This window comes from Wasmannia auropunctata, unplaced genomic scaffold (genome assembly GCF_000956235.1).
Source record: "Wasmannia auropunctata unplaced genomic scaffold, wasmannia.A_1.0 LD336061.1, whole genome shotgun sequence".
NCBI lineage: Eukaryota > Metazoa > Arthropoda > Insecta > Hymenoptera > Formicidae > Wasmannia > Wasmannia auropunctata.
In genome coordinates this window covers 368,164-395,879 of record NW_012026829.1, presented here as the reverse complement: position 1 = coordinate 395,879, position 27,716 = coordinate 368,164, and the positions used below count along the sequence as shown (strand labels likewise).

The following is a 27,716-nucleotide window of genomic DNA, read 5'->3' as shown; positions in this document are numbered from 1 at the left end:
TAATTTATTATGTAATGTAAAAATATCAATTTATTTTTAATTTTAAATTAGTAAAATAAAAAAGTAAATTTTTTAATTCACTTATTTAAATTGATTAAATTATCACATATTTTATAAGGTATAACGTTCTATTTATGTGTCCTTGTAGAAATAGAATTTTTCTTTTTTTGATGTAATTAAAAAAATAAATTAAGTCCTTTATATTTGAATCAATGTCATTACAAAGAGTTATTTTGGAATACAGAAATAAATTGTTTCTTCCAAATTTTCTATATAATGTATAAAAAATCATTTTCTGGAAGAAAAAAAGAAAAATTAAATAATTCAAAGGAGAATTAGGTTTTTTTTGACAAGTTTATCGTCTTTTCGAGACCTAAAACATTAAATTGATAAGAAACTTCAAACATCGTAGTCTGTAATTCTGAAATAATCAAGCAGTCAAGCCCTTCATACAACATGTACATACAACTTATTTGAGATGTGTGAACTGTTCGAATACAAATCGAATCAAATCGAATTAAATAAAAGATTCGATTTGATTCGAATTTGAATCTCTGATAATTTGAATCTGAATTATTCGAAATTTCGAATTTAAGAGGTTTAAATACAAGTTACATATTGACAATTTCATAAAATCATATTTCCCGTTAATAAGTAAAACAGTGCTGCAAGAATAAAAGATATCTTTCTAAGATTACATTTGGAAAAACGTATAAATAACGTGAATTCTAAAATCGATGTCAATTTCCTCTAACAATAAGTTACTCTTCAATTTGATGACTTTTAGTCTCCTCCAATTTGATTAGTCACATGTACTTTGACAAGTACTGTGGCCTTGTTATTAAATTGTAAGTAAAATAAATTTTATCAGTTTCATACCAAATATTTAAATACAATATATATTTAAGGCTCCTGACTAGTCACCGCTATATTAGAATCGAGACGTCATAAGCAAATGACATGTAAAAGTTTCTTGCGTGCCATTTTTACATAAAGAGAACTTGGATAAAATATAAAAAAATAAGATCACTTTAAAAAACTTATAAAAATGGATGGAAACCATCCTTTTCGCCACTGACAGTAAGTAAATAGTCGTAAAAGGCACGTAAAGTGAAACCTATTCGAGCAAGAAAACTCACGGTGACAGCTGTTAAAAGAAGTAAAAATATGCTTTTATATACAAAATAACTTTATTTTTCATCTATTTTTATGAATTTGATAAATAGACATGTCACATTTTCGCAATTAAGCAATAACGAAATGGCACGCAAGACAAGTCTTCGTCAACAATTTTCACAGTTTCTCTTCTCTTTACATTCGATTAATTGACGATACCGGTATATGGCATATTGTAGAATTCTTACGACGTATAACACCGACATATGACGTAGAACTTAATATGATAAACAAGGTTCTGATTCCTATATAATGTCGTTACCGTTGCGGAGTTCTTGACTGTAGTAGTCAGGAGTCTTAAAATGATTGTATCGTAGCATCATATAATCGTTATTTTTCTTACGTAGAATCCTTTTTATTACTCTGTATATAAAAGTTTAACCTAACAATATTTATGTTATTAATTAAAAGTTATGTTTCAATGATACGATTCGATTTAATTCGATTCAAATTCAGATTCAATTCAAATTCAATTCGTATTCAAACAAAAAAAATTTGATTCGACGGCAAAAAATTTTGATTCCCACATCTCTACAACTTATATTCTAATTGCTTAATTTAGCAATTATCGTACTTGTGTGGTTTCATTCGCATAAATCTTCATTGCCATAATCCTGCGTAGTTGCCATAAAGATTTGCGGGTAATGGACCACCTGCCGTAAACAGCCGAGTACCCGATGCGTCATAGCAATGTGTATAAATGGCGGGAGTGTACTTCACATTTTGGAAACCATCTATGTACTCCTCGTCCGGAAACTGGAATCCCATAGAATAAATACGTAAATCATTCCGTAATATGTAAAATAAATTAAATGGGGCGTTTACAACATACAATAAAATGTTGGATTTAAAATTGGAATATTTGCTAATTAAAAAAAAACCACGTGCATGTGACTACTATTGTCACTAATGTTACTAATTCCATGGTACATGACTTTATGGACATTTCATGGTACATTCAGGTATGTATGTTTCACAAAAACATTTGATTCAAAATTATTCAAGTCTAAAAATTGCGGTGACAAATAAAATGATCAAGCAATAGTTTTGTAAGAATATAACTTCATAGAATGCAACTATTATCTAATCTGATCAATTTGAACAGAAATATATGATTCATTATCTTTAAACAATACAACAAGACTTACCACATATCCTTTCGAAGCTTTCAACACGACAGTCCTATTAGAATTTATAGAAGATTCTAGATATTTCTGAGCCCTAACGTCGTAGAACATAAGCATTCCTAGACCAGTTCCGATAGTTAGAACAGAGCCTTGAAAACTTGCCGATCTGATGCCACAACCGCTATATCTGTATTCAAAAATTTGTTGGTATTATTAAATGATTCTAGAATACTAAAAAAAAATAGGTTACTAAGAAAAAAAGTTTTCATTTACCTTGACGGTATTTTTTTAATCGGTTGCAATGTACGCGCGTCCAACAGAAGTGTGTAAGATCTGCATCCAATCGCGTAGACACCGTCATCTTGTACAGCGAGACAAACGTTTTCCTGGCAGGCTGGCAGTTTTCTAGATATTTTCTGTTTAAAGGATTCGGCCGACCAGATATGTATAAAGCTATTGAGGGTCAATGCTGCGATCTCCTTGTATGCTTTATTGAATGCTAGTGCTCGCACCTTCTGCGCGGACTTGCACTCCTTCACGCAGACAGGCTGAATCAATCTAAATAAAATTGATAATAAATCATTAAAAATTAATAAGATTAATAATAATAAATACTAAAAGCATTAAAAAATGAGAATAATATTAATGGTAATTATTTTCAGCTTCATTTCAGTTTTTAAATTCTCACTTTGTGGAGTTACTGGATAAAAAAAGATTAATATTATATACATATATTTTTTTAATAAACTTATAAAAGGAACATTGTTCTGATTTTTCACTTTTAGCAAAGGAGAATCCTTTGCTAAAAACTCCTTTGCTAACTTAAAGTTTGAACTCTTTTGATTCTACCTATGTGTAGGCACATCTGCTTTATCGGGGGCTTCAGCGAGATCACTATCAATACGCCATAGAGCCATTTTTGTATCTCTAGAGCCGGACACTAAAAATTCATCGTCCAACCAGCACATATCGAATACCCAATCCCTATGGCCGCTCTCGCCGACGCAAACCGGATCCAAAGTCGGTAATCTATATATCGCTATTTCGTTACTATTTCTCGCTCCCGTGGATAAAAGAGTTCTATAAGACAAAGAGGTAAATTAATTTACGTTGATTCGAAAAATCACTTTTTTTATTTCCTCGTGATATTAAAGAGGAAAAACAAATCCAGAAACCTTCACCTTGAGGGATTGATTTGAACGGAATGAATGCCACATTGCTGCTCGGGCATAACGTTACCGCCCGGGCTAAGCTGTCTTCCGTGAAGAGACGGAATCTGGTCTAGTTTTTGCGTCGCCACGTCGTAAACCATAAGCTTATTGCACTTTGTACCAAATACTACTTGTCTATCACTCAACCACTGAGAACAGAATACTTTGTTCATATTGTTCAAGCTGACCGAGTACTCCTTAAACAGATCGTGTGTCAGTATATGACGGGAACCGTATTCCTGATTGATATTCCGCACTTCGCGCGTATTCGTTTCGCGTGCGCGCACGTAATCCACGAAGTTGAAGGACGTTCTCAGGAACTGCTTGCCCTCGGTCACCGTCTCGGCCTCGTCGTCGCTCGACTCGTAACATACGAAATCGTCCGGCTTGTCCGGCTTCCTGTTCCTCTCGTGCCGCAACGCCAATCTGGAAAGATCAGATGATTCAGTGATATAAAATGGTCAGCACAACGTCAGCAAAAAAAAAGAAAAAAAATTAACACGTTAACGACTCTTACCTCTTAGCTCGGCGTTCGTCCAATCTGCTACTATTAGCGCATGGGGGATGCCTTCCGAACACAGTCATTCTTTGTGTTTCAGCCATTATTAATGATTAAAAGTTTAACGGACTTTACGATATTCAGGCAACTTGCATGGAACACTGAGTATTATTTTATTGAACAGGAAAGTCTTATCAGCGAAAGTAAGAACGGTACCGATAATAATTATTTGTGTCAAATAAAGAGAAAAGGATCATAATATATTGGCAACATGAACGATATTTTTTTTACTATGTATAAAGCCAGTCTCTTACAAGATATCAGCTAATTTTAACGTCGCCCTCCCTTCTAATTGTTTTACCTAAGTGTTTATTTATTCGCAAAATTTTGGCAGACTGCAGTGAGACGAATCAATAAGAGCAAGATGTCCTAAAAAATATTTTGGAGAAGCACTAGGAGATTGCTTCTCCGTTCAAGACGAATGACAGCGATGAAATAAGGAGGCACGATAGGTAAGATACACTGATCAAACTGCTTCTGACGAGAATTCGATTTCTCTTAATTTTGATTTTAAATATATATTTTGACTATTATATTTGTAAAGACAATTATACAATTATATTGTATATATATCTATATATACAATATACATATATATTGTAAATTGTTATATTGTTTATATCATCAGTTAAATTCCTTTGTAGCTAATAAAAATGGATCTATTTCACTTCCACATTTTCACCTCTAGGATATAAAAAGAAATTCGTCAATAAAAACCTTCTTGTTCTATAAATTAATTTAACTAGTTATTGGTTATCCTATTACTCTCCTGTTTCCTGCAAGCTTATACAAGTCTTTGGAAGCAATTGATTGGACTATTTTCTTGTATAATAAATAAAATATAAATTCTCCAATCAACGTTGACAATCTACGGTATTGTGACAAGTGTAACAAATGTAGTTTTATTTATAGATAGGCTGATATAAGATACATTCGTTAAGAAATGTCCTCCGTAAGTAGCTCGCAATCTAAAATAAATCAACGAAAAATTCAGTCAGTGTAAAATTTTAACATTGCTCTTAGCGTCGTACTTCGATATGCACTGCCAGCACCGAAAATCTGTGCTATACGTAACATGAACTACAGATTTTCAGTGGCACTTACAGCGGCAGTGTGTATTGGAACACAGTTTTAATATATAATATTATTACACAACAATCTCTCTTTCTCTCAAATGAAATTTTAAGAACCGTTTTAAAAATAACGATAAATTGAAAATTTTCAACAAAGGATTGGCAACGTTCAGATAAGGGCATGCAAAATAAAAATTTACATAATTATACGTTGCACGATAAACGTTTACATTTTAGAAACGGCCAAGAGACAATAACATTCGAACAAAGAGCCTTTAGAGACTTTCGAAGAAAGTAGATGGAAAGTTCTTTCCGTAATGAACTCAGAATGATTTCCTTATACATTTGATATTTCCACCTGAACTTTGTCGCGACTAGAATAACATTTCTGTAGCAATTCCGAAATTCCTAATTCGTTTCCAATAAGACTCATTCTAGAATACGTCGTATGTCGTAAACCGTAAAAACTGACTAGTCACAATTGAGTGTTCTTACGTTCGACTGTGAATAGTCAATTTTTACGGCTTACGGCCCGACGTACGATGTATTGTAGAACGGGCCTAAAGAAATCTAGATGGCATGCAAATTTTTTTTTTTTTTTTTTTTACCGTTTGCTCACCGTTTTGATAAATACAGTTTCCCCGCACGAGGACAACGAAAGTCGCGAGATTTACGACAGTCGGGCAGGCATCCTCCACCTCCTCCTCGTGCTCCGAGGTAGGACGGCGTACGTAGGACGTACGGCTACACGAGGCGCGGATGACTCCCGTGTCCGTCCTGTGGCTCGGGACGCGGCACCACCGCGCTCCACGAAGGAAGGTCGATCGTCCGTCCGCAGATAGCGATGCCCGTTCCCCGATGCACGCTGCTCCTGGCGTTGAATTGCGTGACGACGACGACGACGACGACGACGACGACGATGCGTGTGGGCTCCTCCGCACGACGTACCTCTCTGCCGTGCGGCGTTCACGGGCGACGTGGTGCGTATGCGTAGCGCGGCGCGTGGCTCTCCTCGTGCGTTGCTGCCGCCGTGTTGCGACTACTGGGACTGCGGTGAGACGACGACGATGCGCGGCCGTTGCGATCCACCGTGGTCATGATGAGCGGAGAAACGTAACGCGGGACGGCTGCACGAACGGCACCACCGCCATGTTGAAGGCGACGCTTCACACACAGCGCCTTAATAACCCGAGAAACCGCCGTGTTGCGGCGTCGACAGCGATCCCGGCGGCGTGCCACCGTCGTGGGGGGGGAGACGCGACGGCGTTTATCCCGACAGCATCGCGCCCCAGGATGCGACCGGCACCGTACGGGCGTGCGCGCGCGATGATTTACGACGGGTTTTATTCCACCACGTGCACCTCCCGCAACTGTCAACATCAGCTTGACGTTCCCCCCTTACCCTCTCGACCCGGGTCATTTAAACTCCCTCCCGCCTTCCCTCCCAAGCGCCACCGCGTTCCTGCTGCTCTTGGTTCGTGTGGCGTAAAGAGTGATATGTAAACTATATATTTCCACGGTAATGGCGAGTGTATAGGAAATGCGTTGGAATGTGATTGGCTCTTTCCTGTGGATCCGCTTATATTCACCCACTCGCCGAGCAGGCCGAGGCCCGCTTTGTCCGGCCTGAACGCGTCGAGTGGCTCGCCCGCTCGCCTCCCTCCCCCCCCTCGCGATATCGATGCGTTCGCAAAGGCATAGAAAAAAAAGTTGTGCAATCCTCTTTGTCCACGGAATTCGAATAGGATCTACGTTCTATATTCACGATTAAACGCCTATTGCATTCTGCACCGTTCTGCTCCCTGGAGAGCTGCGAGGGGTTGCGATAAGTGTTGTATTTTGGACTGTTTTTCGGAGGATTGTTGATAACTTGAAATAAAGCATGACGTCGTTCAAGAAGATAAATACCAAAGTCTTTGCCAGAACAGGCCCGGAATTAACGGAAGATAATATATATTGGAAGAAATACTCGGTATGGATTTATGGATTGTTTAAGAATTTGAAAAATGAGATGTTGAGCCCCACGTGCGCGATACATAACCTATGAAGTGGATTCGTCACTGTTTTTTTCGTTTTATTTTAACACTCATGTTCTCTAATAATATAACAGAAAAAGAAGGAGAAATTTTACTTACAGGATATTTTCGAAATTCTTTTTCGATGTCGTTAATCTGAAGTAGCTTTCAGTCATCGATTTATTTATAGGACGCTATTTTATAAATAAAATTGTAATAAAATAATAAAATTGTAAAATAAGATCCTTGTTTAACATTGCGTTGTTTAAATATTTACGATATAAATATAAATTGTTGGTATATATGTATATATTTTTTTATAAAGTCCACTCTTCGTATCGCTTGTACTTGTATTTGCCTGTAACAAATGTTGGATATATTTAAGTCACCTTTTAGATGTTTATGGCCTACGCATTTATTAAAATTACATTTGCAGAGAATGACAAATTATTGGGGTGGTAATTGTATGTTTACAGCCTCCAGTTTTAATAAAGGAATTCGGTCCAATAGACTACATTGACTTCTCGCCGGTAGAGCCGCATTATTTCGCAGTAACCTGCGCAGTACGAGTGCTGCTGTACAACCCTATCACAAAGCTAGCCACAAAGACTTACAGCAGGTTCAAAGACTCCGCGTACGGTGGCTGCTTTCGCAGGGATGGCAAACTGTTGTGCGCCGGTGGAGAGGAAGGAGTGGTCAGGCTTTTCAACATCAGTTCGAATAGCATGTTGCGACTGTTTTCTGGACACAAGGCCGCGGTGCACAGAGCTCTCTTCACAACCGACGATCTTCACATCGCCTCATTCTCGGACGACAAGACTGTAGCATTGTGGGATATATCTAGTGAGAAGCAATTGATAAGCTTCAACGAACATATGGACTATATCAGGGCCGGCGCAGTGAGTCCGGTGTCTACCGATGTCCTGCTGTCCGGTGGATACGACAAGATTGTAAATATGTACGACGCCAGAACGAATAAGAAGATATTCAGTGTTAATCATGATGCACCGGTGGAAAGTTTACTCTTCTTGCCAACTGGAGGAATATTCCTGTCTGCAGGTGTAATATTTTTTGCTAGTCTGATTATGCATTTGTATCTTGTTTTGAAAATTTTTTTATAAATTCTTTCATAAATAATATGTATAACTAACTTGCGATACACTATTTCATGCTAGTTAATGCTTTATGTGTAAGAATGTTCATTATTTATCTGTAATTTCAAGGCGGGACAGACATCAAAGTATGGGACGCTCTCACGGGTGGCAAATTGCTCGCGAAAATCACGCAACATCATAAAACTGTAACTTGCCTGAAAATCGCCTCTAACGGTCACAGAATACTGTCTGGTTCATTGGACAGGCATGTCAAAGTTTACGATGCTGGAACATATAAAACTCTTCATGCTTTGGACTATCCGAATTCGGTTCTCAGCATAGGAATTAGTGTAAGAAAAAAAAATGTAATTTTTATCGTTACACGTTAAAATTTGCTCGCATTTATATTTATTTAATAAATCTAATTGTTGTTAAATTGAGTGATTTATAAAAAATTGATGTAATTAAACGCGATGTTAATATTAAATTGCAGGCAGACGACGAGACCGTTGTGGCCGGTATGGTGGACGGTATGATATCCGTGAAGAGACGCGAGGAAGACGTGAAAGACGTGATAAAACCGAGACGCAAGAGGATGTCGTACAGGCACGCGGGTGAAAATCTTCACGTGAGGAGTATCGATGTGGTCGTGCATCAAGATGTCAAAGAGATAATGAGCAAGCACGATGCCTGCCTGCGAAAGTTTCAGTACAGCAAGGCGCTCGACTGCGTCATGATGAGTTACGTGGTTAACAAGACGCCGCATGTCACCGTGGCGCTTACGCAGGAGCTCATCAGGCGCGAGGGCTTGAAGCGAGCGTTGGCCGGTCGGGACGGCAAGTCGCTAGTCAACATTATCAAGTTCCTGAACAAATACATCGGCAGCATCCGTTTTGGAAGAGTGTTGCTGCACGTAGCGAACGTGTTGTTAGGTGAGCTTCAAGCGTCTCTTTAGATCTCTCATTGGAGCCTCACGTGATCTTCGCATTAATGAAATTCTACTCTTTGTTTAACAGAGGTTTACGAAGATCACTTGGACGAACTGTCGGAGGAAGCGCGAAAAATGTTCGCTATGCTGTCGCAAAAGTTACAGGAGGAAGAACAGTTGATTATAGCGTTATCGCAATTGCAAGGTTCAATGCAAATGATACTGTCTGGCGCCGAAACGTCCTATCTGCCCGCTATAAAAGAGAATCAAAGTTTGGAACCGTCGAACGCCGCTCAAACAGAACGCGACATTATCTTGAATATAGTTTAAATATAACTTGTGAGATATTAAACAATTGTAAGATAATTTTTGTAAAATAGTTTTTTGTACATAATTTTACAATTTTACGTCGGCATTAAATTTCTCGAAATAAGTGAACAAGCAACGGTTTAAATACTTTTCTCTTATAATAAATAAGTGAAGAATAAGAAATCGAGTTTTTCTCAAAAATTAAAATATTTCTTTCCATATATCTATATATGACAATTTTTGCAGAAGCATAGTGAAAAAGTTTATGTGATACAAGTCGCGTAGCTCAATTAAAAATATTCTAGCAAATTGTTTTTTTATTTTTTTTTAAATAAACTTAAATTGACAACGTCATTTAAGTTATTCTTATTTCAAGAAGTCTCCTTATTGAGACACTTTTGCCAAGCAGCAGAAGATGGTTTTTCAGGCACTATCCATCCAACTGGAATCGTCGTTGCGTCACTTTCCGAACTCATGAATTTATCCCAGGCCGCACTGAAATGCAAAAAAGACATTCAAAACAATTTCTTCGAGTGAGACAAAAAAACTGATAAGATATTATTTGAGAATAATTAATCAGTATTAAAAAACATACCGAATCATGATAAAACCATCCTTGTAAGATTGCTCAGCAGCCAATATATTTGTTCCAAATAGCACGTTCTCCCAGTCGTCGAATAAATTTTTCGTTTGCTTCTCGATCCTCTTTTCGTTATCCGTTTTTAGCATTAATTTTAACTCTTGTTCTTCTACTGCATACTCACGATCCAAAGTAGTCCACTGTTCTGTTAATTTAGCTGTAACATAATTAAAAATCGTAACATTAAAAATAATACATTATAATTTATATTACATTTGTATGAAAAACAGCGGCGTGATTCAAAATCTTAGCATGCATTAAACATTCCATTATTAATTGCATTTTATATTTATTTTATTATTAAAATTACTCATTTTACATATCAATTGTATTTATTGATGTGCCTATTTTTGTCTTGCATTTTGAGAGATTCATCACGTTAAAAATAATGATTTGTAGCAATAAAATACCAATGGTATTATTGAATTCTTCCTCGGCTGCTGAGGACAATTTCTCGCCCCTCGCTCGAGCGATGTTTGTCTTGATCTTCCGCAAGTTCTGCAGCTCTTGCAAGATCCCTAGATACTTTCGCGCGTCGTTTCTCTTGCTGCGAACGTCGGACAGGACCATATCCGCGTCCTTGCGCAAATTCTCCTCCTGCTTCTCCCGCTCGATCACCGCCTGCTCCTTTCGTATCCACGCGTCAGCCTCCGCGTGCAATCTCGCTCTTCTCTCCTCCCTCAAGGACTTCTCCTTCTTCCATTCCTTCCTTCTACGCCGCTCCCTCGTACGTTTCTTCTTACGCTTCTCCAAATCATTCTTAACTCTACCCAAAAAGTCCGCGTCTTTCACGGTTTTCAGGATCTCGCAGATTTCGTGCTTCGCGGCGTTACAGGCACTGACCCTCTCCCGCCATTGCGCCTCCGGCAAATCAATGTCGCTCTTGAGCCCCGCGCAAACAGCCTCGAGCTGCTTGTTCAACCCGGCCACCGACATCAACGCGCTCTTAGCGGCCGCGATCTTAAACCGATCTCGCCCTTTGCCCTTGGCAGGAACCGCCGAATCCGTCTCCTCGAGGAACCGTTCAATGGCCTTCTCATCCTCCTGCCTAGCTCTTATTCTATCGATTGATGTCGCATTATTAACGGTACTGTTATCACATGTCACATGGCTTGGATAAACGTTATAATACATATTCCCACCGTAATTTGCATTGTACGCATACGGTTGCTGATTTGTCGGATAGTACATGTTGAAATGCACATTTTCGTAAGTCTGTCCAGTGTCTTGCTGGAAAGATTGACCACTGTACATGTTCGTTTTTAATATACGCGCATTCGGGTGAGAACGACAGCAACAACAACAAAAAAAAAGAACCTTGGACTTAGACAATAGTTTTAAGTGTAAAATTAATAATTCGTAAAAGGTTAGTAGAGAAAAAATATAAAAGTGTTGGATAATATTCGAGAATGATTTAGCGAAAAAGTCATCGGAGCACTTTTCTCTTTAACACATGTGCAAAATGTCCCCTTCTTTCGGCAGCTGCTCCTCCGCCTGCTGCAGCACTCTCTCAGCCTCTATGTAATCCTCGACTTCCTTCAAATCCTGCTCGGTGTCCAGGATCTTCTTGAGTTCCTCGAATGCCTTGACGAGACGCCTCTGACAGTCCGGCACCATCATAAGGGACTCCTGAAGCACCTCCTCCTGCTTCTTCACGTCGTAGCCATCTTTGTCTGCAACACAACAGATACCATTCAGTTTAATATAAAGTTGTTCGACGAATTTATTAATTATTATTTCGAAATCAAAGAAAGAAAAGCATCTCGTAAATTGGAATTGATTAGAAAAATATTAAAGGTTTGCGATTCCGTCGAACAATTGTTTTTATTAAAGCACTTCGATGAAGACAGAGCTTTAAATTGAATTGAATATTGCGTATCAGACGAATCTAGGGTAACTGTCCCTATTAGTGTGCCTGTACAGTCATGGACACATCGGTTGCGACACTTTCTTTTTTATAGATTTCAAAACGCACTAATATCTTGCAAATGCGAACCACGATTGGTGTTATACTGTCTCTAGACTAAAGATAGTGCATCGTGGTTCGCATTTGCAAAAGATTAGTTATCTATAAAGTACATATTATGTATATTAAATATATAAAAACCTATAAAAAGTGTCGCAACCGATGTGTCCACGACTGTACATCTCTATTAGTGTGCTTTCTTTATATTTAAATGAGTCATAAAAATAAACTGGTACAAATAAACAGAAAGTGTTTTTTTTTTATTAAGTTAATACTTTAACTTAATAAAACAAAACACAGTCTATTTACTTGTCAGTTTATTTTTATGACTTATTTAAATATAAAAGCACATTAGCAGGAACGTACAGGCACACTAATAGGGACAGTTACCCTACGCTCTGTAAATAGGTAACTGTCCCTATTAGTGTGCCCTGTACCTATTAGTGTGCTTTTATATTTAAATAAGTCATAAAAATAAACTGGTACAAATAAATAGACAAAGTATTTTTTTTTCTATAAAGTTAATACTTTAACTTAATAAAAAAAAATACTTTGTCTATATATTTGTACCAGTTTACTTTTATGATTTATATAAATATAAAAGCACACTAATAGGTAGTTCAGGGCACATTAATAGGGACAGTTACCCTATATTTCCGAATGTATAAGTATTACGCAGGCTAACGAAACACGGCTCGTCGGCGACGCGACGCCACGTGTGACACGCGGATTCTTCCCTCCCCCTCGTATAGCTGGAGAAAGAGCGCTTCTCACCCTGCTCCTTCAACTTTTGTATCCTCTCGCGCTGCTGCACAACCTCCTTCTCGTACGTGACCTTCTCCTTCGCGAGGCGCTTCACCACTCCCGTCTTGATCTTGAGCGTCCTGATACGCGGGTCGGACATTATTCACTCGTAGCGTTCGCGAACGTGACGACGCGTGTCGCAGCTCTTCGGGGACGACGAGTGGGGAGGGGGGGGAGAGAGAGAAGTCGGAGCCGCGGTGCGCCGAGAGATCTCCTCGTCTCCTTTTTCTGCCCTATTAGGCAAGGGCGAGTCGACGGAAACGCGCGCGCGTGTGTGCGTGTGTGTAGAGTCGACACCGCCGACGCGACAGGTCGGGAGAGAGGTTATGTATCGGCTCGCGGCGCACTTCACCCTCCTCACTTCGCACGACTCTGACGTTCGTCGAGATCTCGAATCTTCGATTGCGGCAGGCGCGCGACTATCGATACTTCGGCCGCGATATATCCAGGCGGTTCCGAGGACTTGAGGTGGTCGCGCGGTTCTCGTTCTCACGTGGTGGTATACACTTTACACACGGAAGCGCGAGATTGTAAGCTCGCGAGTTTTATCGCGGTCTATAAAAGACGGGGGGAAACGCGAGACGAGAGTGCCCTCCGTTTTATCGCGCGACGAGCAGCCAGCAGGGGACACGGGCGATTATCGTTATCCGCGGCGGGTGAGGGCGGGGGGGAGGAGGGGGCGATCCGGTATACAACCGCGCAGTCGAGCGAGCCTCGCTCCTTCGTCCTTTATATTGTCGTCGGGTCGCGGCGTTATCGCGCTTCGTCCAATGGCAAGCACGTCGCGGGGGCCCGCGGTAATCCGCGGACACGATAATTTTCCGGAAGGCGGCGATAAGGCAAGTATTTTACCGTCGATAATGTGGAAAGCAATACGTTGTAGGTTATGCTGGGAGGCTTTGAGTTTACAGGGGCATATGATATGTTTCAATCGTTCGTCCCTAAAGCGTTTCAGAATTAGTTTTTACGTCGAATCTGAGATTCATTGTGTATAGACTTTAATTGTTTCCTAATCGAATCCTTTTAAACGTTCTCTTTAAACGTTCTTTTCTCAACATAGTTTTGAAGTCGAAAGAAAAATTTTACGAGGCAGTTAATCTAGATATATTGATTAATTAGTTTAATTAATGAAACTTAGAAGTAAAAGTCCAATAGCGCGCATTATTCTTATGACTATAACAACAATAAAACTTTGCGAATGACGACAGCTGCCATTGTATGAAAGTACTACGAAATATTTGCTATAAATATAATGTATGACGGAACAAAACATGTTTCGATAGCGCATCGATCGAATTTTCAGCAATCTGCTGAAATGAATTTGTATTTTAATTAATCTTCTGTCTTTTTCTATTCCGTTATTGTAATACGCGTGACATTCTATATTCATACAATTCGAGCAAAAAAACTAATTTTGGAAATTAATTGTGGAAAGTGGCAAGAAATAATCGCAAAAGCATAGCTATAGCGTGCTTTTTCGCGAAACAATTTTGCAATTTTTAAATATCGAAACAAACGTCTGTCCACGTGGCGCACGTTGGACACGTGGAACAGAACTCAATTTCGCGAGAAATTACTTACAGTCGAAACATTCGCGCGTACGTTATCGACCGCCGTGAAAATTTGCGCGTTGACACGCGAGCGGCAAAGTGGCGAATTCGATTCGCTGCGCGGCAAAGCGACGCGGCTCGTCGAGCGCCGCGAAGTTGGCGAGCCTGGGGCGCGGCGCGCCCGGCCCGACGACGCACTCCGCGCGACTCGCGGCTGACTTCGCGCCGCGCGCAACCGAGCGGCGTGCCCGCCGCAACTGTCCGGCGGCGCTTCCGCAGCAGAGTCGCTACTCGCTCGGCGCTGAGGCAAGCAGGCAGGCTTGGCTGGCTGGCTGGCAGCAGTATATATACGCCGCAACGGGACGTGCCGTCGTGAGCGCGGCGGCGAGGGTGCGCGAGTTACAGAGAGGGAGAGAGAGAGCGAAAAGAGAAGAGGCACGGAGGGTGGAAGCGAGAGCGCGAGGGACGCGAGGGTGGTGGTGTGGTCACACTGGCGCGTCCGCCGTCGACTGACACGTCCACGAGGGAGATGTGATGCGGCACGCGCGATGGTGGACAACGAGTTCCCGGCCGCCGAGAAGATTCTCCGCGACATCGAGAACACCGTCCGGAGGAATCCCACCATGTGAGTGTGCGCGCGCGCGCGCGTTGTTCGTCCCATCGTCCTCCTTCCCGGCTCGCGGGTAAATCCGGTAAACCGCGGAAACTCCCCTCCCCCCCCTTCGGTACGGGCGTGTTTTGCCTGTCTCTTTATATCGCGCCTCTCCACGCGACAAGAAGCGAAGATGCGAGTTCGAGTCGCGGTGACGAGAGTCGAGGGCGCGCGAGAGGATCAGCTGCCGCATCGCATTTCTTCGTCGTTTCACGCTATAATCACCTCCACCGCAGTGTCGGCGATTTTAAACTCGGCGCAGGTTGTGCGGAGTCTCTTTTTCTCTCTCTCGGTTATGCGCGGTTATAACGTTTCGTAACCCGTCCCGGCTCCGCGCTCTTTGCGCGTACGTCTTTCCCGCACGTCTCGCCGCGAGACTGTTCTCGTCTGTTACTTTTTTTTTTTTTCCGCCGGAGGCCGAAACGCGTGCCGTGCACCGCGACTTTATCTCTCGATAATAGAAGGAGCCGGGCGGGGCGTGAGGGGGAGGGTTAGGGGGAGGGGGGAAAGCGGGCGAAGTGTAGAGGTGTCCGATATATGACGACGCTATCGATTTAAAATCGCCGCGGAGTGACTTCGTGCGGCCGGGAGGAGAATCCTAACCTAAATGGCTCTCATGTCAGTCCGGGATAGAGGCCTCCTCCGCGTTTCGGAGGCCGCACTGCCGAATGCAGCGCAACACCCGGCGAACGCACACCGGCGGCGGCGGCGGCGGCGGCGGCGGAACACGCACCCCGCGGTCCTAACCGCGCAATTGCGTGGGCGGAGTCTTCCGCGGGGGTTGAACGGGTGGCGAGGGGTAGGAGGGGAGGGGGAGAGAGAAAAGCGTGGCACAACGCCGGCGATCGCGACATTCGCGAGGGCGAATCGACCACCGCGATTTTAACGCGAACGATCAATCTCACGCGCGCGCGCCGCCGTCATGACGACTAGCGTGTGTCATGCCTGCGAATAATAGTCGCGAAGTTGACTGCGAGTCCGTCGCGAATCACGTGCTCCAACTGTATAATTGACCGTTGCAGTCTAGAGTCTGGATCGCAATCTATGAAATATCGAGAGAGAGAGAAAGAGAGAGAGAGAGAAAGAAAGAGCGCGTGCTCGATTTGACAGTAACTCTCTCGGTATCGCCGAAAGTTCCATTATATCGCGGACTCCGAGATTTATTAAGGAAACTTCAGTGAGATAACAGCTGACGGATATTCCTCTTTCTTTCTTTCTTTTTTTTAAAATTTAATTCGTAATAATTGTTTGAATTTTTTTTTACGCGTGTAATTTAATTACCGTATCTCTTAATTTCTTATATCTCGCGAAATTGCAGTGTAATAATTAGTCGACCGTGTAACGTGGACATTGGGAAATTACGGTCGACTTATTCGAATTGCTCCGAGGGTAATTAAAACCAATCTTCTCCTAAGCCACGGGTTTAACGTGGAAGTCACGGAACGTGTCTCGCACGTATGTATAGGGAGTAATGACCGGGCATTATTAACGCCCTACTTTACGTTTATCCCTTTTAACTCGCGACTCTAAATTCCCGTTAATACGGGAGTGAGATTTTTCGAGTGCGCTGCATGCAAAAATGGAAGGAGAGATCGTTAAAACCGAGGGAGGGGGGGGGGGAGGGCGCGCCAATTATTTTCGCGTCAAAAGCGGTTGTTAATCTCGTTATCCCGCTCTTGAGATTAAAATAAACTCGCAAACTATGACTGGGACAGGTCAAAAAGAAAAAAAAAGGAGAGAGATACGGGAAAACGTGGACGAAGCGCGCACGCGAGAGACGGTAACGGGGAGACGGTCGTGGCACTCGTGGCGTCGTGCGCGGTAAATAATCGGTCGCGTCCGGCGCTCGTAAAGTAGCGCCATCCGGGGAGCATCGAGTGTTAATAATCGCGGTTTGTTTGCCATCCTTAATTCCACTTGCGTAACGCGCCTGGTTTTAATTGCTCGTTTATTTTTAATTTGCTCGGTTTCGGCGTTTCTTTTTTTTTTTTGCGCCGGCGATCGCGGAGATCCGATGGAAAAGGAAGCAAAAAAAAGAAACTCTCACAGCTGTCTTTACTTGATTTTACTCTCCTTCGACTGTCGGAGCTCCGCTATATGCGTGATTATAAAGTTTCCCCGTGCACACTGCGTATATGTACACATAATTACTTGAGGCACGATTTTACATAACTGGCTTTGCGTAATTTCCGTAATATCAAATATGGAATCAAATATAACGAATTAGCTCGCGGGATGCTAATTTACAGGGTTGCATAAAGAAAAGCATGTATAGAAAATACAGTCTCTCTTATTAAAGTTTCTACAATAAATCAAAATATTCGTCGAACTCAGAGAAGGATTACAAGCGTTTCCTCGCAGAGTGTATTCGATAATTCACGCTGATAGCTGGTGATTAAATGTCATTTATCATTTAAATTGTTGGATTAAGAGTTTCGAGCACGGACATAAGGAGATTTGTAATTTTACGGGAGATCATATAAATTTGCCATCAGTGCAAGATAAATTCTCGATTCCTACAGACATTGCAACAAACGATTATCTTATCTATATAGCTATATTACTAATTGACGTATTACGAATTTTAATTTATATTAATAGAGCCGAATATGGAAATGACTTTTTAAATGTTTGATAAAAATGTAAGTTGTTATATACACTATAAAATTTTATCACTGAAAAATTGATAATTTGTTATATTTTTTACATTTTAATTTCTTGCTTTATATTCGCTCCACACACTATTAACAATAATTACATACTTTGTTTCACTCTCTCTTTCTAATAATATTATTCACATGTATATAATATCATAACATAATATCGATGTTATTAACAAAATGATATAGATTTTTATTACGATTAATTTTAAGTATCACATATTAGGCTAAAAGATAGTAATAAGAAGTATTAATGCAAGCAACGCAGAAAAATTTGGAATAACATAACTACTTTCATTCACATTAATTCAGGAGTTTCATAAAAAAAAAAAAACATTACGGACATTTCTTTTTTTACAACGCGAGCATAAAACGAAGCGACAATTTTACGGTCGCGTCTTCTCTGCCTTCCTAGAAGGAGCTTCGTGATCCTGCCGATGGAGGACAGCGAGAACCGGTCGCCGGTGTTTCATCAGGAGGACAGCTTGGGCCTGGCGTCGTGGTGCGTTCAGCCGCTGTACGTGTACACGTATCGCCGGCTGCTGGAGTATCGGCGGACGCGCCATCAGCGGCGCGAGGAGCCCAGCACCGTGGCGAGGTGGCTGCTGGGCGCCCTGCTGTTCAACCCGAGCGTGACGACGTTCTGGAACATGCGGCGGGAACTGGTGCGCGCCGGTAGGTTGGACCCGCGCGACGAGCTGTCCTTCACGCGGCCGGTCCTCTATCACACGCCCAAGTGCTTCGAGGCCTTCTCGTACCGAAGCTGGCTGCTGCCGCTCGTCCTGGACGGCGAGCGGACCGACGTCGCCGAGGCGCTGGCGAGCGACGAGCTCGAGCTCGTGCAGACCTGCGCCGATCGCTACGCGAACAACTACCACGCGTGGAGCTACCGGCGCCACTTGGTGACCCTGTTCGAGTCCCGTGGCTTGCGGCGTCACAGCTTCGACAGCGAGTGGACGAGCACGCTCGTCTGGTGCCGGCAACACGTGTCCGATCACAGCGCGTACGCATATCGGCAGTTCCTGCTGCGAAAGTACATCCTGGCGGTGGTCTCCACGGGTAGGGACACGCACGACAACTCCGGTTATCATCGCGCGATCCGGCACGACGGCCCGTTCCTCTACATGGGCCGCCACGACCTCGACGACGACGAACGGACGTTGCTCGAACGTATTCGCGAGGTTGCGCGTCTCGAGCGCGACCACGGTTACTCGACCACCGACGTACGTAAGCTCAGGTGTTATCTGACGGCGTTATCGTACTGGACGGAGGAGTGCCTGTACAACGAGCAGTACATCACCCTGCACGACAGCCACGAGACGTTGTGGTGCCACCGCAGGTTCCTCGCGCACCTGATCGCCGCTCTCACCGCCGCGTACGCGAAGCACGCCTGCTACCGCGAGGACGACTTCTGCGACGCCCGATGCCACGACGAGCCGTCGCTCGCGCCGCTCCTCCGCGACAGACGTTTCACTACCGACGACGACCTGCTAATGGCGGTTCACGTGATGCTCGTCAAGTCCTTTTGCTCCGCCAGCGTCGGTATCATTGAGATGGCGGTCAAGCGGCCGCAGGAAAAAGTGTTCATTGAGAGATTTTGCAAGTATCTTGAGAGAATAGGCTTGCGATGATCAGGATGATTAGCGCGCGAGGTTTTTCGAGCTTGACGAAGGCGTGATAAAAAGGCTGCGATAAAGTCGATCGTAAGGTTTTTGCTTGTCAGGATGTGTAAAGGCAGAAGTAATAAGCGTGTGTGATCGCGCACTAATGCTCGCGCAATAATTTCGTTCCAACACAATTTCTCTCTGTCTCTCTTTTGTGATTTTGTATCGTCCAAATCGCGTTTAATACGTATTTAATAGGTATTCGATATGTACGATGTGCTGTTCAGTGATATACACGGCTGGATTATTTGGAATAGTCGCAAAAATGGTTTGCTCCTTATGGTTTTTGGTATTCTTGAAATATTTTTTTAGAACATTTGATTGTGTGCTGTTTCATCCAATATTTTCTAACTTTTTTAATTTTATTTATTTATGAGACCCATCTTTTTAAAGAGTATCTTATATTTTGAACTTAAAACTCCTTGAAGGATTATTAGTATTTAATTTTTGTTTGTTAATCTTTGGTTGTTAAATTTTTGTTACCCGACCGCCGTGATCTTTCGTAGGAAGGAAAAGTTTTTCCTACAGGAGGAATGTTTTAAAAATCTATAAAAGCAAATACTTTTTAGGAAGGGAGAAGTTTTTCACAACTTCGAAATATTCTCCCAAGTTTTGGTGCTCAAAGAATTACTCTCTTCGATTCGCGTGACTCTTCGTGAGGCGACTCCTTCGTGTGTAGTTAGAGCACGGTTGCGATAAGCGGAATTCAATGTAGATAGGCGAAATTGAATTGTTATCGATACTTAATTTCCGCATTATTCGCTCGCGTAGCGAGCCATCGACGAGCCATCGACTACACCAGTGATACGTAAAAAGTGAAATTTAATATAATAACGAAGCGTATAGGATAACGTGCGTGTAAACGAGGAGACGGATTCGTCTCGCCGAGAGAGATCTCCGTTAAGGGGAGTGCGAAAGTTTTTTTTCGTCGTCAAGAATAATTATGTATACTTATAAAATATTGAACGAGAAAAAAAAATGAAGATGCTAGTTTTCTAAGATTGTGTTCGTTTTGTCCCGTGGCGAGACGACCCCTCTCTCTATCCCTTTGAATCTCTTTCAGAATCGCAATCCTCTTCGGGACTTTCCATCGTGGGTTCGAAAAAGTAAAAGAAACTAAGTTCCGGAAATGCGCAATAATGAAATCAGCTCCTCTTCCTACTATCCCGTTCGCCTAGATTTCCGAAAACATTGTCTCTCTTTGCCGTCCTATTGTTCCTCGAAAATACAGTCTCAAAAAGAAAAGACTCGACGATTTCAAAAGACTGAAAAATCAGGTCCTCTCTTCCTGCTATCCCAAGGTCTGAAAACATTTTTCTTGGCTGATCCATTGTTTCCTCGAATATACAGTCTCGAGATGCCGCAGTCTCGGGAAGCCTGTCCCAAAAACATCTCGATCGAATTATATCGGAAAGGCTGTGTTTGACGTCGCTGCCACGACGATTACTATGTCACCACCGGCTGTCAGCTGCACGCTCGGCTTTTTGGCACGACGCGATAACCAAAATAAACGAACTTTTAAATGCACGCCTCGCTTCCTCAGTCGCACTCGGGCGCTCGTTGTATTCGCGCAATTCGGATTCGCGAGTTCCGCTTTCCGCGAAGAATTAAATTGCGCTTAATTCTTGCGGCTGCGAGTATCGCGTCCGCACTTCCAAGTAAAATTGAAAATAAATAATTGACGTATTTCTCGTTGCCAATTTGTAACGTCGTTCACTTACACTGGCTAATTTGGAGCAGCAAATTCGTATAATATGTCGCAAAGGCGTATTTATTCGTATCTCGCTCGTTGGAAATTTCGAAAGAGCAGCTTTACGTGTCGCAGCGAAAGGATTAACGCGACTTCGCGCGAGCCTTGGACTACAGTGACATAATTCAGGCGAGAACAAACTCGAGAGTCTGCATTCGAGACCTTTCTTTTTTAAGACCCGAGGCGCGAATTTGCAATTTGCACACTTAACGGCTCTCGTCTCCAACGTGTTTTTTTTTTACGACACGCGCCGAACGCGTGGAAAAACTTAATTTCCCGGGCGCATTTCACGCGCTTAATTAATTCTGCTAGCGTATCGGCATTTCGTTTCTTTGGCACGACACACACGTGTCGCGATAGAAATAAACCGTCCAGCTTCCAATTCGGTCTCTCTCTTTCTCTCGCAGTCGCTCCCGAACGTTCGTTACACGTGCAACCAATCATATATACCTTATCAACAGTGCGCTTATCATCAGCATGTTAACCTTCAACGGATGTATTGTTCGATTAAGCTTCGCCGCGTCACTAAACGGTATACAGAGTGTTGAGCGCCTGAAGAACTTGCGATCGGTTACTCTGTCGACGTCATTAGAGAAAAAAAGCGGCTTTCGTCTTTATACGAGATCCCTCAAATTCCTAGAAGCTGACGTCGACTCGCGTAAACTCGCGAATCACAAACAAGCCGCGGTCGGCTTCTTCGGTTTTATACGCGGGCAAGTGATACCTCTGGCAGTATGACGTCGGCCACTGTGATCCACGGTATCGCGCGAGATGCTGTCGGAGCGACTTTCGTCAGATCGCGTCAGATCTCGTTTTGTAACACCTAGAGGTGTACATTCGGGCGAACGACGGAGACCGGCACGCGATCGCGAACGTCACGGTCGACTCAACTCTGAATGAAAGTTGAAGTGCGTCATTTCGATAATTGCGAGACACTTGCATCTGTGAATGATCAATGTATTGAGGAATATCAGCGTTAGAGTACAAAGTGCGTGTTAATAAAGTCAAGAGTTATTCTTGAAACAATTAGGTATATTCGAGATTTCATACGTAGGATGTTTTAGCTCAATTGTCGAGTTTCTCTCTGTAAAAGTCAGCTTCGTCATTCACATATTCTCCAAGTGTTAATTAGTTAAAAAGAGTTTAAATCTCTGAACGCTGTTGAATTTGCATAAAGTATTTTGCATAAATTCAATAACGAAGAACAAATATCATAACAGTTTTTAAAAAAAGTGCAAAAAGATATTATCTCTTGTACGTCTTGGATTTCTGTGTCACTTTGAAAGAGAATATTCAGTTTGATAAAATTGCATAAGTTCTAAGCTCCAATTCACTTTATATAATAATGAAATAATAACATATTACACGCGAGCGCTGGTAATATTAATACAATTGCGAAATTAATAAGAGAAATATAATACAATTAGTTTTAACATAAATGCGACAGAATTCCGTTTATCCGTACGCCATTTGTACGAACAAGTTTATTCTCAGTTTCAAATATACAAATTACTCGAATAATAAGAGCTCGGTGTGCTCGACTTCAATTTTCTGAACGTCCGCTCTTATCATCACTAATAAGTAGGTACACTAACTCGTTATACGAAACTATATATTAAACTTCTACTATCGGAACCATTTGGTTATCAGAACTTATATTCTCTGAGATGCTCGGATAAAATGGAGTTCTATTGTATGTAAGTGTATAAACAGTTCAGATGTAATATTCGTCAGAAATTTTATCGCACTGATAATTCACTGATGCATCTGTCCTAACATTTATATTTTCAATAATTCGTTCGCCAGATATCGTATCGTCTCCGAGTGATCCAAAATCCGGGCAAAGATCTCGCGAGTACGGGAAAGAAGACAGTGTTCCCTCCACGTGGGAAACGAATAAACGGATTAGGAAAGAAAACGCGACGTCCTCGCGGATAATTCCGCGATGCACCTGTGAACAAACATCAAACGGTTGTGATTCGACGATGCCGGCGTGAGTGCAGGTGACTGTCGGTACCGATCGGTGGCATGTCCGGCGTGCTCGCGTTACGAAAGTAAAGTCGCGCGGGTGTATACGCTGTGAAACTCAGGTAGCATTGACGACGGATCATCGAGGACACGCTGTCGAAAGCGACCGCACGTGACCGTTTCCTATCATTACCATTGGCCGATTCGCGCGATAGGCGACCGAGCCGGTCGATAGGCATCCTCGGAATTCTTCGCCTGTCGGAAAAGTAGACGCCGTTGACCAGTGTCAACTTAGTCTAGCCGAGTTTTGTCGTCGCGTTATCACGCGACTATCTCTGACTTTTTTTCTTCGCGACTTGGCGAGACTGACTGACAAACGATCGGAATGCTGGAACCGGAAGTGGAAGTTGCGGCTGTTAATTTGCGACGGGGCGCGAGTTTGAGGCTACCGTCGACCACTCCTGCCGAAGGTAAGACAAGGATCCGAAAAGATCTGTAAACTTTTAATTTCAACAACGATTTTCCTAATCGACGTAAGAGGTATCCAAGATTTGACATATCACACTTATCGCATTCATATTGACCTACTTTTCTCTGATATAGTTATAGATAAGATCGTAATTCATAATTTCTTTCAGCACGATTTTAAAAGAGAAAAAAATTCTCGTACATATTTTTATGATATTGTGATTTTTCAAAGCTAATCAGATCTCGCATTATAATATCGTAATTATTTTCTGTCTCCTCCTAAACCGTACTTATTAATTACTTACAATATGTAACGATAATTATTTTCGGTGATAAATATCGATTCGCAATTCGTCGAAAGTGATTCGATATTTGACACGCGTTGAGAAATGTGATTAAAATTCTATCGTGTTTGAAAGTTATGAGAAACGAAATATTCTCTTACTCGCAATGTGCGATGCACAATGTTGCGTGCTTCCACATCGCGATCGATATCCTTTAGGTTCCGGAACCAAAGAGCATGTATATTTGCCTTTTGCTATATTAAGCATTCCGTTTCAAAAGCAATCAGAGAATTCTATTACAATAATACATAGATAAGCTTTTACTGTGATAAAATTTCAATTCAAAATTAATATATGAAATACTCTCAAACTATTTATTTTCAATCATAAAGTTTTTCATGATTTTGGAATATATTTTTCTTTACATTTATCATTTTTTTTTTTGAAATTTTTAATCAATTGAAAAAAATTCTATTTCTTTGTAAATCGATTTTTTAGAGCGTGAATTCTTTGTAAATATATTTTGAATTTATCAAAGAATTCATGATTGAAAGAAATTCAATATTTCGTATATTAAATCTGTGTATTGAATTTATCTTTCATCTATATTTGTGAATTAGAGATATTTGAATATTTAATAACATAAAAATGTAAGAAGTCTTTGCAGAAATAGAGACAGTTAAAGCCTGAAAAAAATATCACAGCATTACTCCTTATCACACAATAAAGAAACATATTTTTTATTATTTCCTGTTATTAAAAATTCTTAATGTTCGCACGCTGACGCGATAGAACAGTGATATACGCATATAATATTTAAATAAAATTAAAATGAAGTTTTTTATGTATTTAAATAAATTTATTTACATCTATTTAAATAAAATTACAGTTGAATAAAGTTGTTCTTTCTCTGAAGACGCCCAATCTTAATTTTGTTTATTGCAAATGCTAACAAAGAAAAGTTCTTACAAGCATAGTTCCTTCAAGAAAGACACAATGTATCTTTATTCGAAACGTAAATTCCTTTTTAGAGAATTAGGTAATTAGTGCCTAAACGCCAGGCCTCGTTCTGACTCATTCTCCTAGTGAAGCACGAGTTTGGAAAAAAAAAAACTAGTCGAGTGGAACATGTGCAATGTTACGTACGCCGACATACGATCAGACGTGTATGTGTATACGATCATACGTATGACATAAGCAACACGTTACATTTTCTCGCGTGAGCGGATTGTTATCACGCACATCATACGATTATTAATAGCTAGAAGTATAAACATTTGGCGGTGGTTAGAGCGTGTATTTGTGATTCATGTGTTTGCGTCACGAAGAGAACTTCGCATCTTCAGAGAAGGATCAACTTTATTCAGTTGCAATTTTATTTAAATGGATGTAAATGAATTTATTTAAATGTTATTATAAATGACTTTATTTCAATTTTATTTAAATACTATATGCATATATCTCTGTTCTTTTAGCGTGCAAACATTGATAGATAATTTTGAATAAAGTTTATGGGTACAATTTTGGCAGTGGTTAGCCTTGGCAACGTAGAAACGCCACACGTGGAATTTTAATAGAAATATTAACCGATATCTTTTTAAAAAACCTGTCCAAAACTTACGCAACTTGAAAATCATTTACATTTGATCTGCGAGATCAACTTTGACTTCGTCGCCGGCCAACATTTTCACGCCTAAGTGCTCGTTCCGCTCCTTTAATCTTTGGCGGGCGCCAAAACACAAGCACGAAACCGCGATATGTGTTTCGTTTTGAATCACTCGTCTCAAGGTTCCGCGGAGGGTTTCATAAAATCCACTTTTATATCGGCTCTGCTCGAAGTCTCCCCGACGGGATTTACGTTGATCGACGAAGAGAGCTATTTTCCCCAAGTCTCCCGACGACATTCTCTCGAAATCCAACGTGACGCGTCGGGATAACGACCGTATACCCTCGGCTCCACCTCGGCGCTAAGTCCTCGACATTCGATTATTTTATCTTTGGACATTGCGAGCGTCTCTGTTTGCATACGCGTGTCGCGAATTTCCGACATTAAACGACGCGATTTCGTCTGGCAACCGTCTGATAACTGACGTCACGCTGACCGAATTATTGCAAACGAGCCCGGCTCCGCGCGCCCAACCGAGTCACTGTAATCGTAAAACCGTCGAGTTCGCGTTCAACCGCGGTCAAGTGCAGGCGACGACATTGCCCATCAGGTACAAAAATAATTTGAAAATACACGAAAGAGAGAAACTTACTAATACCTTTAATTTGATTTATCGCTCTTGCCGTATTACATTTATCTCAAAGAAAGAATTCGCTTGGTTGAAGATAGAAACGATTCTCTCGTGTATTTTTTAACATTAAACTTCGTTAATAAAGAATCGTTTCTTGCTACTTAATGACGCATTGTAATGAGCTACTTGTCTATATATTAGTATTTTGAAAAATTATGAATATTTTTATTTTATTGCTTACAGTAAGATCTCATTTCTATAACATTACATGCATGTATTTTATGCATTACATTATTTTATAATACAATTATCTATATTTTTTATTTAACTCGACGAAAAGAAACTTATGTTCTAACTTGATACTAAACATAATCAAGTTGCACGTTGATATACGTCATAGGTACATGATAGCGGATAGTTGAGAATCGTGCACACATGGAAATTTAATATGCATTAATTCTGATTTGATTCGCATATGCAATCGGCAAACTGAGCTCCCGCTGAATCAATGACAGCTGACGGATCGTATCTGTTTGCATTGAATCGAAAATGTATATGGGGTAAATATATATGTATATGGCATACACCGCCGATATCATCTCGACATGAGACATTATTATGGTCGTGCGAACTTCGACCTTTCTGTCTAAGCTTTTATCTAAATAATGTGCAATTTTCTATAGATGGAAAACTGCACATTTGCCTGTCCTCTTGAGAAAACTCGCGCTCGGAGGAAAACATTTACTTTCCCACGCAATAAATGTGTTTTTTTCTTTCTATATACATCACACGGAACAGATGAAAACGTTTTTCAAATATTTTTGGAGATCCGTTCGAATCGTTCACGGAATATTATTTTAAATACATATAATTTAAAGCAAAAGAGAAAAACATTTAAAACAAAACTAACAATAAGAACAAATTATATATTACTCATTCTTTTTCTCGTGAAAGAGAAATGAATAATGTATAATTTCTCCTTACTTTTGTTTTGATTTTATTTTTTTTATTAGAACATATCAATCAAACAGCTCTTTTTCGTCCACTGCTGGACAATGTCCAGCTCTTAGCTTGCCTGCAAGATTATATTACTCTCGGTGGATTACCACTGACTTCCGAGAGGTAGCGATCGAATAAAAATCCGCTGTTTCTATAGTCGGATTTGAACTCGGGTCTTTGGCACCGAAAGCAGGCGCACAATTCTCTGCGCCACGATCGCTACAATTAGAATATATAGAGTAGAATATTTATTTATTTCTACTCTTGTTTCTTTTCATTAACTTATCCTGCCCCGGAAAGAATTTTCTAAATATACGATATAATCCTTATTATATGCGGGTGATGTAATACACAGCAATGATTTGAAGTAAAATAAATAAATTGAGATAAGACAGCTTAAAGAGAGTTAATATGTTACTCACTGATATGACGCGTAGCAAGCGGGATTGTGACTGCGAATTAAAACTCCCAGGCTTCTTCCTTTTATTAATTCACTCGTTGCACTCGCAAAACCACGGTTAATTACGGTATCGCGCGTATTAATCATCGCGCGGTAGAATAATCGCTCACACTTTGCGCGGC

General features: G+C 41.2%; 6 protein-coding genes across 6 annotated transcripts in view; 3 read left to right on the top strand and 3 right to left on the bottom strand.

Moving 5' to 3' along the window:
• Positions 1-335: 335 nt before the first annotated feature.
• Positions 336-6,550, bottom strand: LOC105450393 (DDB1- and CUL4-associated factor 12). Its single transcript, XM_011690193.1, has 7 exons — positions 5,766-6,550; positions 4,032-5,041; positions 3,485-3,940; positions 3,153-3,383; positions 2,577-2,861; positions 2,325-2,490; positions 336-1,932 (listed from the first exon to the last, which is right to left on the bottom strand). Exons 2-7 carry the CDS (start codon positions 4,115-4,117, stop codon positions 1,777-1,779), a joined length of 1,380 nt encoding a protein of 459 aa, XP_011688495.1. The 5' UTR covers positions 4,118-5,041; positions 5,766-6,550; the 3' UTR covers positions 336-1,776.
• Positions 6,551-6,856: 306 nt separating this feature from the next.
• LOC105450391 (U3 small nucleolar RNA-associated protein 15 homolog) lies at positions 6,857-9,675 on the top strand. Its single transcript, XM_011690191.1, has 5 exons — positions 6,857-7,118; positions 7,638-8,220; positions 8,385-8,605; positions 8,749-9,187; positions 9,272-9,675. The coding sequence occupies exons 1-5, from the start codon at positions 7,029-7,031 to the stop codon at positions 9,511-9,513; spliced, it is 1,575 nt and encodes a 524-aa protein (XP_011688493.1). The 5' UTR covers positions 6,857-7,028; the 3' UTR covers positions 9,514-9,675.
• Positions 9,676-9,789: 114 nt separating this feature from the next.
• Positions 9,790-11,401, bottom strand: LOC105450390 (U11/U12 small nuclear ribonucleoprotein 59 kDa protein-like). The gene is made up of 3 exons (XM_011690190.1): positions 10,543-11,401; positions 10,088-10,289; positions 9,790-9,987 (listed from the first exon to the last, which is right to left on the bottom strand). Exons 1-3 carry the CDS (start codon positions 11,384-11,386, stop codon positions 9,864-9,866), a joined length of 1,170 nt encoding a protein of 389 aa, XP_011688492.1. The 5' UTR covers positions 11,387-11,401; the 3' UTR covers positions 9,790-9,863.
• A 123-nt stretch (positions 11,402-11,524) lies between these two features.
• Positions 11,525-13,277, bottom strand: LOC105450389 (tubulin-specific chaperone A). Its single transcript, XM_011690189.1, has 2 exons — positions 12,873-13,277; positions 11,525-11,805 (listed from the first exon to the last, which is right to left on the bottom strand). Exons 1-2 carry the CDS (start codon positions 13,000-13,002, stop codon positions 11,579-11,581), a joined length of 357 nt encoding a protein of 118 aa, XP_011688491.1. The 5' UTR covers positions 13,003-13,277; the 3' UTR covers positions 11,525-11,578.
• Positions 13,278-14,815: 1,538 nt separating this feature from the next.
• Positions 14,816-19,412, top strand: LOC105450387 (protein prenyltransferase alpha subunit repeat-containing protein 1). The gene is made up of 2 exons (XM_011690187.1): positions 14,816-15,077; positions 18,180-19,412. Exons 1-2 carry the CDS (start codon positions 15,001-15,003, stop codon positions 19,393-19,395), a joined length of 1,293 nt encoding a protein of 430 aa, XP_011688489.1. The 5' UTR covers positions 14,816-15,000; the 3' UTR covers positions 19,396-19,412.
• Positions 19,413-21,999: 2,587 nt separating this feature from the next.
• LOC105450388 overlaps positions 22,000-27,716 on the top strand; it is a 63,480-nt gene continuing 57,763 nt past the window's right edge. Inside the window, exons 1-2 of the mRNA XM_011690188.1 lie at positions 22,000-22,086; positions 22,985-23,616. Coding sequence (XP_011688490.1) covers positions 23,532-23,616 — 85 coding nt within the window. The 5' untranslated portion in view covers positions 22,000-22,086; positions 22,985-23,531. The remainder of the gene's footprint in view (positions 22,087-22,984; positions 23,617-27,716) is intronic.

Excerpts from the sequence above, each read along its gene's own strand:
- LOC105450393 (XM_011690193.1), bottom strand. The coding sequence starts at position 4,117 with ATGGCTGAAACACAAAGAATGACTGTGTTCGGAAGGCATCCCCCATGC. Across the intron at positions 2,862-3,152 it reads GCAGATGTGCCTACACATAG|ATTGATTCAGCCTGTCTGCG; the intron begins GTAGAATCAAAA and ends AATTTTATTTAG. Across the intron at positions 1,933-2,324 it reads AAGCTTCGAAAGGATATGTG|TTTCCGGACGAGGAGTACAT; the intron begins GTAAGTCTTGTT and ends ATGGGATTCCAG.
- LOC105450391 (XM_011690191.1), top strand. The coding sequence starts at position 7,029 with ATGACGTCGTTCAAGAAGATAAATACCAAAGTCTTTGCCAGAACAGGC. Across the intron at positions 7,119-7,637 it reads TATATTGGAAGAAATACTCG|CCTCCAGTTTTAATAAAGGA; the intron begins GTATGGATTTAT and ends GTATGTTTACAG. Across the intron at positions 8,221-8,384 it reads AGGAATATTCCTGTCTGCAG|GCGGGACAGACATCAAAGTA; the intron begins GTGTAATATTTT and ends TGTAATTTCAAG.
- LOC105450390 (XM_011690190.1), bottom strand. The coding sequence starts at position 11,386 with ATGTACAGTGGTCAATCTTTCCAGCAAGACACTGGACAGACTTACGAA. Across the intron at positions 10,290-10,542 it reads AGAATTCAATAATACCATTG|CTAAATTAACAGAACAGTGG; the intron begins GTATTTTATTGC and ends ATTATGTTACAG. Across the intron at positions 9,988-10,087 it reads GATGGTTTTATCATGATTCG|TGCGGCCTGGGATAAATTCA; the intron begins GTATGTTTTTTA and ends TTTGCATTTCAG.
- LOC105450389 (XM_011690189.1), bottom strand. The coding sequence starts at position 13,002 with ATGTCCGACCCGCGTATCAGGACGCTCAAGATCAAGACGGGAGTGGTG. Across the intron at positions 11,806-12,872 it reads ACAAAAGTTGAAGGAGCAGG|ACAAAGATGGCTACGACGTG; the intron begins GTGAGAAGCGCT and ends GTTGTGTTGCAG.
- LOC105450387 (XM_011690187.1), top strand. The coding sequence starts at position 15,001 with ATGGTGGACAACGAGTTCCCGGCCGCCGAGAAGATTCTCCGCGACATC. Across the intron at positions 15,078-18,179 it reads GTCCGGAGGAATCCCACCAT|AAGGAGCTTCGTGATCCTGC; the intron begins GTGAGTGTGCGC and ends CTGCCTTCCTAG.